This window comes from Podarcis tiliguerta (assembly GCF_965153285.1).
Source record: "Podarcis tiliguerta genome assembly, chromosome: 1".
NCBI classification, from domain to species: Eukaryota; Metazoa; Chordata; class Lepidosauria; order Squamata; family Lacertidae; genus Podarcis; species Podarcis tiliguerta.
Genome location: NC_139534.1, coordinates 90,613,175 through 90,629,628, shown reverse-complemented (window position 1 = coordinate 90,629,628; position 16,454 = coordinate 90,613,175). Strand labels below are relative to the sequence as shown.

Below are 16,454 nucleotides of genomic sequence, written 5' to 3'. Positions count from 1 at the left end.
CTGAGGTAAATACTAATTTTCATAGATTGTCAAAATATAAATTTCATTAGCTATAATGTTTGTTGCTTAATTCATTAAGGAGTCTAGCAGGTCAGGTAGGAAGCTATTCACAGTGGTGACCTCTGTCAAGCTTCATATTTTGGTGTTATGTTGGTCCATGCTTTCTTTTGTGGGAAATAGTGACTTTGAATGTACAGAACTGTATGGGCATCACTATAATGCCAAGGGTATTCTGTGGTGTCTGAACATGTGTGGGTGATCTCCACAGAGGCATAATAGATCTTGTGTTGTATAAGGCAAAGACTTAAGTATGAGGCTTGAATAGCATTTTAGAAATAATTTGCAATACAGTATTGGAGGCTTTAGGAAATGTAAGCCTTTCTCATGAACAGGAATGGCAGAAAACCTACGTGCTTATGGAAGGGGCATCATCTTGTGTCAGGAGATGAAAATGGAAGTGGAAAATGGATCAGTAATAACTTGAATATGTGAAACAATAGACAATTTGATCATAGCCACTTAAGCTGGTCCTGAAGCACATGCCACAATGCTTTCCTTCGCGCTTCCCCCAAGGTATCCTCTTAACTACTGCACTGACATGAAAGGAGCACATTTCTATGGGTTCATCCAATTATATACAAGGTCAGCATCCTGGGCTGCTGATTCTATGGAAAAGAGACATGCAATTGGCCTCTGTGCATGTGCTTGTGAGCCTTCCAAGGTTATATAAGCACCATGGGATGCACCAAGGGATGAACCCAAGGAAAAGCCTTCCCCATGTTAGTGTAATATTAAAGGACTGCCTGAGCAAACCTTTTACCATGTTGGAGAAATACAGTAGATTGGTTCATTATTTATATTGAGATCCGAGTTCAATTTTCATTTAAACCATGTCCTTTTTTGTAGGGCACAAGAACTGAGCAATGAATAAATTACGACAGAGCTTCAGAAGAAAGAAAGATGTCTATGTCCCTGAAGCAAGCAGGCCACATCAGTGGCAGACAGATGAAGAAGGGGTTCGGACTGGCAAATGCAGCTTTCCTGTTAAGGTAAATATATTTACTCTTTTAAGAACTGCAGCAAACTTCGAAATCCTGTTTGTGTTTGGATCATGCTAACAATAGTTACGTGGAAGAATGTTTGTATTTGTACAAATCCTGTTTCTTGTCTATGCACACATTTTCTTCATAGTTCTTCCCGTATGTAAAATATCGCTGGGGCTGAATAAAGAAATGTTGGTTAAAGGAAAATTTTTACAAGTTTTGCTTGTTTAAATTGGCATACATTAGCACATGTATAAAGCTATTGTCCGAAGAATAAGCATATTTTGTTATTAAATTATACAATAGGCATCTTAAATGCATTTGTTATATAGGGAAGGGGTAATGTCTCTTTAAAGGTTAATTGGAGAACCTTTTAATCAAAAGGGTATTCGCTGATTGATCAAAGTAGTTAAACATGACATCATGCAGCCATAATTTTTTTCCAAATGTCTTCCATGCTAGTCAGATTATTTTTTTAAAAAGTTCATTATGGAAAGTTGCTAGCTAAGGCAAGGGTGTGATTTACACTTTTGGAACAGTGTTAAAAATTATTGTTCTCTGTTTCTCACAGCAAGTCTCACCCTTTAGTGGATAACTAATTTTTTCATGCTGCTTAGTAGTGTTAAGCACTCTTTAGCAAATAGGAATGGCTGTTTTAATGGTTCTCATAAATCTGTATTGTGTGTCCTTGAGTTGCTTCAACAGAGGAGGTAGCAGATTAAAGAAAGAAAATAGCATTGTGCTTTTTGAATCTGTTTAAGTGGATATGAAATAAGGGAACTATTGCAAGCGATCTTAAGACAGGCTAGAATATGAAAAGAGTAGGCAACTCTGATGCTAAGAGGCCTATGTCTTGATATGATGCTTGTACTGATCCATATTCTACAATGGTGCAACAGTATTCTTACCACAGCTCACGGTCATGCCTTTTATATCTTTTGTCCCAAACTACCTCTTTCCACCTTACATTGGTGTTTGCAATCAACTGTATCAGGTAGCTCTTACTCCGTTTCTTGCAGGAGTCACACACATATGGAATACACACAGGAATGCAATAAATAATTTCTGTAGATCTAATGGGGATACTTTTGTTGCAAACTGACTGCTTACAAAGCAGATATTCAGTAGAAAAGTGTTTTTATCAGTTATCCAGGCTAATAATAGTACAGTCTTATTTCCCCCTAAATTCTATTTTCTTACACTTGTTTTGTAGTAGAGGTGGTTTTCTTTTGTATTTGCCTTTCCTACTCCATTAAAGTAGGGCTGCATTTATAGAAGTAGAGCTGCATTTATAGAAATTAAACTCTTTCCAGTAAGTAGAATGCTTACTTTTTCATCTGTGTTTAGTACAGTTTCAGCTGGCTTGATGTTTGACCTTTGCAGTACTGCCTTTGTGGTACTGTTGGTGTGAGATAAGCATTCTGGAGTGGTAAAGTAAATGTTAATCTTCTGACTTGCAGCAAATGGTATTATTTATTTATTTATTTATTTATTTATTATTAAGAAGACTCTATTTCCACCAATGTCATTTATTTGTCATTGTGTTTATAAACCTCACTGGAACATTAAATAGGTAAGTAAATGAGGAGACGTAAGATGCATTTTCCAGTGTCAGAATGTGTACCTCCAACTGAATATCACACACCCATACCTGACCAGAAATATAAGAGCATGGTTTTATAGAGTACCGAGAAGCTTTATATAGCAAGAAGATACCTGATTTTTTTGCTTTTTAAAAACAACAGTGGAAGTCTTGCTGAATAGAAGAAATTGGAAAGAAGCACAAGTTAATGGGCATTTGTGAAGACCCCCAAATTGCAGAAAAAATGGATTTGGTTTGGCTTTCTTCACTTTTTCAAAGAAATATGGATGATAGTACAGTCTTGCATACAAGTCAATCTACAATTTGTAGATGCTTTGCTGCCCTCTTTGAGGGTTGGAACCTTGAACGTATTCTAAGAGTGGTGGACAAAATCATACTACTAAATAGCTGTGTTTGTGGCATGGCATTGGGAGGATGGGACAATTTCCCCCGTCCCTCAATGAGGATCACTTTTGGTTCTGTGGCTGCTGCTTGCGAATCTTTCTATTTGATCCTACAAACTACAGTGTAGAACTCTTCATTCTTGACGTTATAAGCACATGAGGTGTTCAAGCTACCAGTCCAGTTCTAAATGCCACTGTTCTGTAACAGAATGGTAGCCATAACATGGAGACCTATCCTACTTGCATTTGAATGGACTTGAACATATGAACTTTGCTGAACTAGGTACTGCTGAATTGAAATTTATTCCACTAGTACCAATAATTGCTTAGAATTGCATATCTTCTCTCTGCCTCATTTTTATTGGCGTGGGATGGGGAAGAGTTGGGCTTTCTCAAGCTTATGAAATAGGTGTAAGAACTTAAATAATTTCTGTAACGCTCTGTGCAATTAGGAACTTAAGATTTCATTCCTATTAGAAATGGGCCAACAAATAGGGCCTTTAGAATAAATCAACTTTATTTAATCTTGACACCTTTTTTCTTGCCTATTTGCATGAGGTAAATTGCCAGGCAAAGTATTTAGATTAAGCCTATATAATTAGTAACAATGCTATGGTCATTGGGAATGTATAATAGTTTGCATACTGTAGTTCCTTGATGAAATATAACATCCCCTTTTCAGAATGAAGACTGGCTGGACATACAAAGTCGTTTTGTATAACACTGCAGCAGTCATGCTCCTGCGTATTAGCCCCATCCATAACAGCCTCTTAAAAATTAGGAGCTGATTCTAGAGCCTTGTTTAAATAAATGGCATGTCAGCAGTTGACATTATATTAGTTTTATCTATGATATAGTACATCATTACAAGTAGAATTAGACTGATCACCCAGAGAAGATTCTTCAGTATTATAAATTCTAGGATTAATGGAAACCACAAAATCATTTGTTGTAAGGAAAGACTGTCTTAACCATGTCTCAAGACAGCACTTGGAAGGTTTACTATTTATGGACTTGGGTGGAAGGGTGATAAAATGGCAAGATTTCATTGGTCCGAGGACAGTGGCTGTGCCTGGTGATATAAAGATATTTTAAATCCTTCTCACAATCCTATCTGCTATGTGGCCTGTTTAAAAATCACATGGCTGTGTTCTGAGTCATAGTTTTGTCCATAGACTTATATTTTGTCTGAATTATGTTGAGGGTGTATAGTATGTGTGAAAATACTGGACTACTTAATCCGGCTGATACACGAAGATAAATACAACTACAAAGTGCTGGTTTAGTCCAATTATTCTAATCGGTGCTTTTCCCCTCCACTCTCCCTTTCAGTATCTGGGACATGTGGAAGTAGATGAATCAAGAGGAATGCATATATGTGAAGATGCTGTGAAGAGACTGAAAGCTGTATGTATACTTATTAAAATATTATTTTAAGTATGCAATTGTTTTCCATTTACAGAGGTTTTTGTAGGGGAATTTAAATAGCTGCCTTAAAGCAGAGCTTATGATTGCAGAGGCATACCAGTACAAATTGGAAGAACTAAAACCATTGCTCTGTCCTGGTCAAAGTAGCTACTCTGTGTTCTTAAAACAGTTCTGAAGGACTTAGGCTTATTGCTGTGTTTTTTTTTTAAGGAGACCTCTCTCGGAAGTGTGCTATTTGTTCTTCAAACAAATGCCGCTATCTTTATATTAAGCTGGTTAGCTTTTTGGATAGTTATTCTCAGTGCTATATGGACTGGGACTGCCATAGCATGTATGTGCTTAGAGGCATTCACTTTACTGCTGTACTTAGGTGTCCAGATGGTTAACTGATACTAGCTGTAAGGAGTGTTTACTCCTCCTGATACCTGCTTCCATTCATGACTGAAGATGGGGGAGAACTGGAAAAACCTCTCTTGAATATTTGTAGTGATCAGATTCCTCACTAAGAAGAAAAACATGCCATATAAGATCTTCTAAATTAGGGGTGGGGAAACTCCGGCCTAGGGGCCTCTTTATACTCCAGCCAAGCCATGTCCGCCTGCCCTATACCTGATGCATACACCATCAGAAGTGGAGCAGGTAAAGGGGGGGGGAGTTGGGTGAAAGGGACTTTGCAGGCACCCCCAAACACTGTGCTTTCTAAGCCCTGATTAATAGCTGATTGTCATGGCTTAGAAAGCCTTTTGCATGCTTTGCAAAGGCAAAAAGGATCGCCTGGTATCATTGTGACATCAAGTGATTGACAGGAGATTGGGTCCGCCTACCTGAACCTGGCTTGGCAGGGTTCCGGCCCACTGGCTAAATTCTGTTCTGCATCCCTGTTTTAAATGGAGTAGCTGACTTTTGACACCCACTGATTACATTTTTTAAGTTGTTTTTGTGTTCTTCATTGACTGCATCAATAAATCTTAAGCCTACTACAAAATGCTAAAAAGATTTTTAAAAGGTCCTCTTGCATGTGAATATAGTGATTTCAGACTCAAACCTGTTGTTTCCTTCTCTCAGTCACAGACAAGAGGATGAAAAAATTGGCTTTGAGCTTTTGAATGAACTCCAGTGATCTGATTAGATGCCATCCTCAATTTCTCATTGTTCTTAGTCTTGAACATTTTGTAAGATGTGAATGCTATACTCCACAGAGCATTTCAGGGCAGGAAGAAGTCTCAGACTTGTTAGTATAAATGATGCTCTCCATATTTTTTTGGGGGGGGGGGGCAAGCACATTGTCAAATTAGTTAGATGAGTGTCTGGTACAACTAAATACAAAGTGATCAATAAAACTACCCCCCCCCCCCCAATTTCTAAGCCCAAAGAGACAGATGTTTAAAGTTGTGCGTATAACACATTTGGCACACTGCACACTACATTTCTGGAATCAAAGAACATAACTTCAGTCTTTGAATTCCCTGTTCATGTCCATAACTTAAACAAAATGGTTGTGTACTATATCCAGTGAAAATCACTCTGAAATAACAGTCACTTGAAACCACCTATTACACACAGATGGCACATGGAAATCACAAGACTATGGGCCTTCCTTGTGTGGCATTCAACACAAGAGACTTCTATTTCTACTGAAATCTTAAGCTCATACAACTTTCACTTATACTATTCTATATAGATTAACTGATTATGCCAGACCATTTGTCAATAAAGCCAATTGATATTGACTTTAGTGCTGCTTTTCTAAAATATTGATGTATTTCACTCCCCTCAAGCCACTTCTACTGATTACTGAGGAGCATTCTCATATTGAGACTTAAAATGTCAACCAAACATCCAACTGTAGAGATCATTCTTAAGTTGCTGCTTTTTGTTTCTGTTCATAAATGTGGATTTTCTTTCTTAGCTTATACCCAGGATTTTGTTTTGTCGACTGAACTTCCATTTTCACAGGGCAACCGTGTCTCTTCCAATACAGTAGAACAACTTCCTCTGAGAACAAGTCATAAGTCATTCAAGGGCAGTTGAATCTTGATGTATCTATCTGGGTGTAGCAATCTGATGTTGTCAAAACAGACTGACTTGTGTGTGGTAAACTCTTAAATGGCTAAACCCGGTTTCTCCTTTTCTGTGCTCTTCAATGGCTGCAGTAAATTGTCTTCACTGGACCTGCTGCATGCCTCAGATTTGGATAATAATACCAAAAAGATTGTGTGAGGAAGTGCTCCCCCAAAGATATAAAACATTACTTTTTCTTTCTTTTTTAGGACACACTGCCTTTTACTTTCAGTTACGGAGAAACACATATCCAAGCTCACTAGAGGAGGGGTGGGAATAATTGAGTTTATATACTTTGGTTGTCACGGCTGCTGGAACATGGCATAGTTTCATTAGTCTTATTCCTAACTCTACTTAGAATAGTATGAATTGACATAATAAAATACTGATGTACAATTTTTACCACAATGCTTTTAAAATGTAGCTTTCCTCTTGACAAACAGCATTTTACCTGCCCCTCAGTAAACTGTGTTGGAAGCTGCCTGTGTCTTGTCTCCATCCTCTCTCATTTGGTTAAAATTGTCTTCAGTGTTAGTGTCTTTAACAAGTCTTTTTTTGTTTTGTTTGCAAATATGATACGTTTGTTAATGTATTTTCTTGTTTTAGCAGGTAAACGAAACTTAATAGTGTTTGAAAATACTAGTGTATCTGAATATTAACTTCCATAGCTACCCTAAAATCCATTTTGCATGTTCTCTATCATTAATACTTTTTCTAGAATATCTAAATTTTTCCAAGTTAACACCTTTTGAAAATTAAACCTAATTACAGTTTCTTAAGCAAGGTACCTTACGGACCTCCTGAACTCTGGCATATCTTCTGAAGGCTTATATTGATATTTAATGCTTAACTTGGCAGTGGTGGCATATATATATATATGTGTGTGTGTGTGTGTGTGTGTGTATGTGTATGAGATTGATTATACATTTTCAAACTGGCAACTTAAAAAAAGGAATCCCATAACAAATCTTCAAGTATGTACCCCTATAGCATTTTTTTAACCTAGTGCAGTTGTTCCCTTTTTCTTACCGAGATTTTTTTGTAATAAGCTATCTTGAAGACAGTTTTAATCATTTAAGGCAACAATATTAAGTTAGATATTTCATCACCCAGTGCCATGTGTTGAAATAGCTGATAGATGGCAGAGAAGGGGCATAATGTCTGTAAAGCCTGCTGTTACTTCTAGGCCCTTAAGTATCAGAGATGACCACAGATGTGGCCTTGTATCTCTTGTACATATGAAGAAACTGCTGCCACCATGTAGGAAGACATTCATGATCAGCAGTTCACCATGCAGATTAACTAACTTTCTCCAAACCACCATAAACGTTTTGTACTGGAGGCTGTGAAGCTTGTGAAGCAAGCCAAAGCCCATAAATGGCTTGCTTCATGGTAGTCATCACAGGAATAATTTAAAGCACTGTTGATCCCATCCCTTAATTTTCAGTGAAGGTTGTCACAAAATATATATCTGGGCTTTTGTTTGTCTCTGAAATGGATAAATAATTTTAAAATTGCCTGTGAAATATATCTTAAAGCTGCTGCATTTGATTGCCATCAAAATGTGTAATACTCCCACTTCGCTGATTGTGCTTGTGAAATCTACCACATTTTCTATATGTATACTGTAAGATGTGTATGAAGTGTTCCTGTTCAGTATACACATTGTTTATTTGGAAAGCTTCATAAGCTGCTTAATCACAAAACTCTAAGCACTATATACATATAGTAACAGTGAAGCGAGAACTCTTAGATGATGCAGATACAGTAGTTTACTTGTAAGTTTCTGAATGGTCTGTGTGTGTGTGTGTGTGTGTGTGTGTGTGTGATAGAGAGAGAGAGAGAGAGAGAGAGAGAGAGAGAGAAAGGAAGGAAGGAAAAAAGAAAGAAATAAAGGGGAGTAAGAAGCCAAAATCTAATATGGAGCCTCTTCAGTGAAAGAATCCACATTCTAAAACAAAAGAAACTGCGGCATAAATATCCCCTACACTTTCTACTAAATCTGCTTTACAAAATACTGTTGGAAAATCATGATGGAGGGTATATGAGCTTAAACACAAACACCTTTTCTAAGCAGGCTTTTGATAAGGACTGGAAATATGCTCCCCAAATTATTTTCCTTTTGCTGTCATGCTATTTGAGCTCTGTTAATTAACTCGAGCTTTTCAAAATTTATCTAATGTGCTAATTTCAAGTCATCATCATCCAATTTGGAACATCTCCATGTCTGCTGCCAAGTTTGGCTTGTAACCTACTAAAAGCTAAAGGGACAAACAAAATGAAGTCTAAAACATTTTGCATGAAATTGGGTCTGATTTTTCCTTTCCTTTCCACCAATTTCAGAGCTACGGCCTGTCCTAATAAAAGCCCATGTGATGCTTTCTGTGTGCATTTTCATGGGACTTTCCACATCTGCCTGTCACATCCTCTATGGATAACCCTAAACATTCCCTACTTTCCTTCCAATCCCCATTTTTTGTCTGTATGTGTTGGTTTAAAACCCTGGGACACTTTAGCTACCTACAGTAATAGCATTCGACTTGTCCCCCCTGTTCCTCCAGGAAAGGAAGTTCTTCAAAGGCTTCTTTGGAAAAGTAAGTTTAATGCCTTGTTGTGTTTGTGCTGTAAGGAGTTACATCCCCAGTATAGCATTGCCTTGTGTCAGAAGCCCCGTTCAGACATTATGTCTGAACAGGAAATAGCAACTGGTGTTGAGTGCATAGGGCTGCACATGCTGGCACTAGCCCAAACACCCCTTCCCTGCCTGCTCAGTCCCAGGCCTTCCTGTGTGGAGCAGAGAAGGTCTAAAGGGAGCTTCTACCTGTCTTCATCTGAATGTGAATGGAAGCTTTGAACAATCACACAACCTGGTTAGTGTACTCACTGACACTTCTATTTGCATTTAAGCAAACATGGGTAGGAGTCCCCTTTAAGGGAGGGGGCAGGATTAAAAACTCATACATTGACTAATAATGAAACATATGTTGTAGATATTTTTCCACATTTACTACTCTATTTTTCTGATATACAAATAACATGAGAAAACTTGGTATACTTATTTGTATAACATTCTTGTTTATAAAACCCAACAACTACAACAACTACAACAATGGGTTTTTTTGGGGGGGATGGGGGGACAGAATGAGCTCAAACCATGAAAGAGAGTGTTTGTAAGCTTAATTTTAAATAATTAAATGTGCATTTATTTTGCTAGAAAATTGCTGTAATTTAAAAAATATTGGCATTTAAAATTGAACTAAAAACAGAGAGAACTAAAAAATATTTCCTTTACAAAATCCCACTGAGTGTAAATCTCTGGAACATGCTGGCATTGTCGCCTGTCTCTGGTTGAAAGAGAGTGGACAACAGCAGACAGAGGATCATAAAAGGCTGTACCACACCCATTCAGAGCTGTGTTTCTCTGTACATTAACTGTCTGTGTTGCCATACTTATTTGTGTGTCATCTACTATAAGATTATGCCGGGACACGATTCTTTCAATCTGCATTGAGAAATTGGTGAGAAAGTTGCAGTTGCTGCCAGACATTTTTGCAGCATGCCAGAAGTTAAGGGCAACAGCTGGGAAAGCCTCACATGAGCAAGGTTCCTCATGAATTACTTGCCACAGTTCACACACTTCCTTCCTTGCTTAGTTTTAAAGGTCATAACAGACCTGTGGGAAAGGGTTATTCTCCTCCTCCAACTTATTCGCTTCTGCCCCCCCCCCCCGAATGTGGAATAAGGAGGGGTTGTAAATGGACAAGGACCTGGGAGACTAGGAATAAATTTCCCATGAAACCTACAAAAGACCTTGGGCCAGTCACTATCTCAACCTAACCTGCCTCACAGGATTGTTGTTAGGATAACTTTGGGAAATAGAGAGAGTGGTTAAAGATTAACACATTTATTATGGTATAGACCTTTTTGGGCTAGAGTCCACTAGAAGCTTGACTCTTGGTAATCCATTAAGCTTACACAATAATACTGTTATATCCTTGAAACCAGTTTCTCTTGTCATAGCTGCTTAGGTAGTAAACTATAGAAAACACACACTTCTTGACCAACTAAAAAAGATCTTTAAGAGGCTTGCTAGAGTCATTAACTGGTTTCATCACTTCTAATCACTACCTAGAATCCTAACATGCAGATAGAAAACCACAGGCTTGGAGATCTAAAATATCATCTAATCCTGTAATCCTATAACAATACATTTTCCATAGTCTTGAATGTGCTACTGGGCTATTTATTTTTTCATTTTCTGCTGTGAGCGCTGACCAGCTGGCTACCTCCTTTGAAAATATACCACAGCACTTAATGAGTTCATGGCAGTGTTGAATCTCAACGTGAGAATCCCTAGCTCAGTATTTTAGTCTTTGTATTGATCCAGGCCGTACAATTGTTCAGTCTATGTTCTTTGCATGTCTCCAGTGAAGAAAGAAAGAAGTAGTGGCTCCGGTAGGCCACTACTAAACTAAACTAAAGAAAAATTCATAATACTATCAAAAATTCATAATACTATCATAATTCATAATACTATCAGGTACTTTTGGCAAAAACTCATTTTTAAAACTACAAATCAATAGCTACATCTTACTTCAAGTAAGATGCTTCTGTTAAGGCATCCAGGTGAGACAGGTACACATCTAGTATGATATTTCAAATTGTCTTAATGCCAACACTACCACCCCTGCCCTGAAACTAAGCATATCCTTCTGTGAACTCAAGAATTGTAAGTGTGTAATGAATCTGAACAGCCAGCCCATTCCTGTTCATCCCAGCAAACACTTTGTACTGAAATACCAAATAAACAGCATTTAAAATCATAAATGTTGCTTAGATTATAATACCATACATGGAGAGCATGACCAGCTAAACTGCATCACATCAAAATATGGCTACAATAATCTTAGCACTTGTTATTCAGTGTAACGTTAAACAATCTAAGCTATATGTTATAGGATAAAAGGTTAAATCTCCCAGTGTCCTGGAGTGGAGTTAGTCTCTAGGACTCTTCCAAACAATTAATAGGGTAGCTGTGAGGAACTTTATTAGCCCTAGGCCAGTATCAGTAGTGAGATCTTCTCTGTTGATAAGGGGAAATGGAAAAAGGAATAGTGATATGTATGCTTCCTCCTAAAATGTCAGAGGGGTTTTGCAACCCACTCCTAGATAGTGGGATTGCAGCATCTCCTAAGAAGGGAACAGGCTTCAGGCAATAGCCCTGGAACATTTGGGAATGGGAATTGTAACAGGAATTTTGTTGGGGCTTGAAGTATTTGCCATCTTGCTTAGCCAATAAAAGATCCCATAAGTCACTCACGTATTTATAGGCTAACTGTTAGAGCTGAGCCCACTCAGGATGTCTTACAAAGCATAAAAACACAATTGTTGGCATCCATCCGTCTGGAGAGATGATGGAGTGCACTTCTGGGAGTGAAGTCAAACTGCTGCGTTAGCAGCACCCAAGTGACCTCCTTGGGGCGCAAGCCTGGGCAGTGTGTATGGAGGTCCTGGACTGCCCAGACCACAAGACCCCCCCTCAGCCTTGCTGATGTGGTCCAAAGGAAAGCAGAACAATACGTTTCGCACCAGCTTGGCTGCAGGAGTTGCCAAAGGGAGGCATAGAAGGCACTATCCAAGTGTCCTAGGGTTTACTCTTTAGCCTTATCTTCTCCTGAAGATACCCTGCAGTCAGTGGAGGTTTAGGATCAGTGTTTCCCTTCTGCTAGATGGGCTACCTTTCCAGGTTGATAAGCCCCACCTGCCCCTCAACTCCCTCTATACTGTGTGCAGAAACGGCCTTCTTAACAGTTGGACCACTCTTAGTTTTGTCTGCTCAATCCTCCAGAGCCTTTCTTCACATGCAGGGGAAGTCCCTAACTCATGAAGGCTTTGAGACCCTTCAGCTATCCCCAGTTTAGCTATCTCCCCCCCCCCCCCCAGTTTAGCTGGCCAGTCAAAGCCAGCGAATGCATACAGTACACAGGCACACATTATGGGTCATTTGAAAGTTGCATTGAATAGTAGAGTTGGAAGGGATCCTGAGGGTCATAGTGTCTAACCTCCTGCAATGCAGGAATCTTTTTTTCTGGATTGCTTTTATTAATTTTCCAAATTATTACAAATCAAACCAAATTAAATTAAATTGGAATATTTTTGCCCAATATGGAAGAGCCCATGGAACAGATTTAGGGGGTACATGGGGGGGACAGGACAAAAGTTCCGTTTCGCAAGGAGAAATGGAACTACTTCCCTAATCCTATGCTGACTACGATCCTGTAAAGTACTTCCACATTTGATGGTAGTGCTACCGCACGAGACACAGGACAGAACATTGGGGTGATGGGAAGACAGACTTAGAATGCTTGTTGCTAAAACTGGCAGCAAAAAGGCTACTTGTGGTGTAACTCCTTAAGCGTCAGTGTTAACTGACAGTTTATTTGGTGTTTAAACAGGTAAAGAATTTAAGCTTGAATTCTTTGCCTTTATTTGAATGTATTAACATACTTGACTCATCCTGTTCTATTCTTTCCCCCCTTCCTTTTGCATTGTGTTCTTGAAAGGCTGGCTTCAGCTTGATTCTCTGGAGGTTTTGTTGTTTGGTCTGAATATCTGGCTTTGGGCACTCCTACTGAAGTTGGATATCATCTGCACACTGACTTTTGTGCTTCTTGGAAAGAGGAAGTCTGCATTCAGCCTTATTGACAGCACAGCAGTAATACTGTTTTTCTTTTTTCTTTCTTCCCTGCAAGAGCGGAAAGAAGGCAGTTAAAGCCGTCCTGTGGGTTTCAGCGGATGGACTCAGAGTTGTTGATGAGAAAACAAAGGTTAGACACTGCTGGGTTTGGAACCATCATAAGCTGTACAGATAATCACTGTAGTTCTCACTGCTTCTTCTATTGCAGGGTTTTAATAACTTCATACATGCCTAGTTCAGCGAATGAAATATGCTAATTACATACGGCTCAAATTTTATTTGGCTTTTTCTGCCTTTGTGAACTTAGGTCCTTTGAATTCTTGTTTTGCTTTGTTTGCTTGAAAAGTGTTTTTTGTCATAGCAATAAATAGGGAGAAGGCAACAGTTTCATCCTGTTCTTTCTGTCCCTGCAGAAAAGCTGAAAGAGATTAAACTGCATACAGATATGTGATTGATCTGAATTTCTTTCTTGCTGCATCCTAAGATTTTGAAAATCTGTGTGAGAATTGTTGTTTTTGTTTGTTTTTACATTTGTTATGGTGTGTATTTTTGTGTTTTTATATTGTAAACTGCCCTGCGATCCTTGGATGAAGGGCAATATTAAAAAAATAAGTAAAATAAAATATTGCAGTGAGAAATGAATAAAATATGTGAGGAAGGTATTATTTGAAGGCTCTAGAAGCCAGTGCAATTCAAATTAATTCTCAATCAAGGTTTTCAATCTTTAAAATATCTCTAAGGCATTACTGAAGGGAGAGCATTAAAATTAATGATTTGTATATCGCTTTATATGCTAATTCGTATCCCGAAGGTGCATATTTTTAAAACTGCATATGGCTTTTTAGTTGAATACCCAAATGTGTCCAATCCTATTTTTAGTTTTAAATGATGTTTGCGTGATATTTGTGCCATCCTATTTTATTGCAGGAGGGTTACAGTTATTCTTTTAAAATTGGCAGCCCAACTTGTCCCTTTCCCCAGTAAGCACACAGAGATCAGCGGGAGTCTTGCCAGTGACTCTAGTAGGCTCGGGGTCACCTATGTTCTTTGCTCTCTGCTCCTCCCTTTTAAAAAAAGTAGTAATAGGTGGAGGTATCTGCAGAGGGGAATAACACCAACCAAGGACAGGTTTGCATCCGCTGCAGCTGCCATTTAATGTCAAATATAAGGAGGTTCTGTGATGGATCATACCCTGTAGTGGCACTGTTTGGGACGCTACAGATGATACAACTCTGTCTCTCTGCTGCCTCGATCCTCTGTGTCAGTGTGGAAGGCAGCTGCATCCCAGGGACAGCTGTGGAAATGATGTACATTGAAGCGTAAGGAAACTGTGGCAATGATTATATTTATACATGTGACTAATACCCACTGTGCAAGTCCAGAGCCCCATGCAGGTTCAGAGTCGATTTGATGTGTTGCGTAGTGAAAGAGAATAAGATGCGAGTTGGCAAGCTAATGATTCAAATGTTGGGCATGAGCCTGCTGTATAGATGTCTCCGATTCTCAGCTCCCCACTTACAATATAGAGCTGTTGTAAGGGCTACTGAGGCCCCAAACCAGATGTGTGCAGATTTGGTAAACATTAATTTGCCACTTTCATCGTAAAGTGGAGATGAAGAATCTATATGCATTTTTTTAAACAAAAAAGAGTACAGAGGGGAAGCGACTCTTGGCCGCCTTCCCAGAATTCTGCTTGAAGACCCCCCCTCCCTTATTAATTTCAGTATCTGAGACAGCCTGAGGGACAGAGGGTTGAAAGCAGCAGAGCAGAGGTAAAGCAAGGGAGGCGGAGGGTTGCACTTCCACCCCCACTAAATTTAATGACAAAATACCCCCCCCAGCACCCCCAATTGGCAGCGGCATCTTTAGCAAACATGTGCATATCTGGTTTTTGACCTGAAAATGTATGTGAAATGCTTTGAATGCATGTAAGCCCTTATATGGGGACGAGGGTGGTGCTCTGGGTTAAACCACAGAGCCTAGGGCTTGCCGATCAGAAGGTTGGCGGTTCGAATCCCCATGACGGGGTGAACTCCCGTTGCTCGGTCCCTGCTCTTGCCAACCTAGCAGTTCAAAAGCACGTCAAAGTGCAAGTAGATAAATAGGTACCGCTCCGGCGGGAAGGTAAACGGCGTTTCCGTGCGCTGCTCTGGTTCACCAGAAGCAGCTTAGTCATGCTGGCCACATGACCCGGAAGTTGTCTGTGGACAAACGCCAGCTCCCTCGGCCTATAGAGCGAGATGAGCGCCACAGCCCCAGAGTTGGTCACGACTGGACCTAATGGTCAGGGGTCCCTTTACCTTTACCTTTTAAGCCCTTATATGAAAGTCAAGTGGTGGTATTATTATGCGTCTTACTATTATAGTTTTGTCTAAGTCAGGAATCAGAAGCCTGTGGTCCTTCAGTTTTTGTTAGACTTCAGCTCCCATCAGCTTGAGCTAGCAGGGCCATTTGGCAGGAGTGGTAAGGGTTGCACTACAGCAGCATGTGAAGGGCCAAAGTTCTCCCACACCTGATTAAAGTCCTGTGCTTCCAATGGTTCACCTGCCCTCTGTTTCCATAAACTAAACTCTCTCTAGAGCTGCTGATGTTATATATTTAACTATTTTAAAAGGCAGCTGAACTTTGCCACGGATGCTTGAGAGCCGGTTGCTGCTTAATAAACAGCTTAGCTTAAAGATGCCAATATTAAAACTCTGCTACTACACTCTATAATGCTTGATGGTAATATTTCAGCTCATGTGGGAAATTGATTGTAATATTGCCCCTTGGTGGTTGGATGAATTAGTACAGGTCTCCAAACATTGAATCTCCAATCAGTACAATAATTTTGAGGATACACTTGCACAGACCTTTGAAGAGAAGCCAAAGTTGTTTTTTTAAGTCACCCCTGTGGAATATATGTGGAAATATATAAAGCAAATATATCCGGCAGACTGAAAGGTACAACTTTGGTATTAACCTGATAGAGGGAAGAAGGAAATCTAGAAATGTACTGTGTGGTATATTCCATGCTCCTGTAATGATTTGAATTTCTTATATCATCTTTCTTGTTTTTTTTCTTTAGGACCTTATAGTTGATCAGACAATAGAGAAGGTTTCTTTCTGTGCTCCGGACAGGAATTTTGATAGGGCATTTTCTTACATCTGTCGAGATGGCACAACACGACGCTGGATATGTCACTGCTTTATGGCTGTAAAGGACACGGTAAGCTGCTTTTAGGATCACAAAAAAACAA

General features: G+C 39.3%; 1 protein-coding gene across 11 annotated transcripts in view; it reads left to right on the top strand.

Moving 5' to 3' along the window:
- The window catches only part of NUMB (NUMB endocytic adaptor protein), a 61,164-nt gene that overhangs the window by 33,186 nt on the left and 11,524 nt on the right, over positions 1–16,454 (top strand). For 6 of the 11 annotated variants that reach the window (XM_083398655.1, XM_083398660.1, XM_083398652.1 and 3 more), the window contains exons 2-6: positions 907–1,049; positions 4,362–4,436; positions 9,080–9,112; positions 13,271–13,345; positions 16,283–16,423. In XM_083398655.1, coding sequence (XP_083254781.1) covers positions 924–1,049; positions 4,362–4,436; positions 9,080–9,112; positions 13,271–13,345; positions 16,283–16,423 — 450 coding nt within the window. In that variant the 5' untranslated portion in view covers positions 907–923. The remainder of the gene's footprint in view (positions 1–906; positions 1,050–4,361; positions 4,437–9,079; positions 9,113–13,270; positions 13,346–16,282; positions 16,424–16,454) is intronic. The other 5 variants (XM_083398662.1, XM_083398658.1, XM_083398653.1 and 2 more) reach the window with 1 other exon arrangement.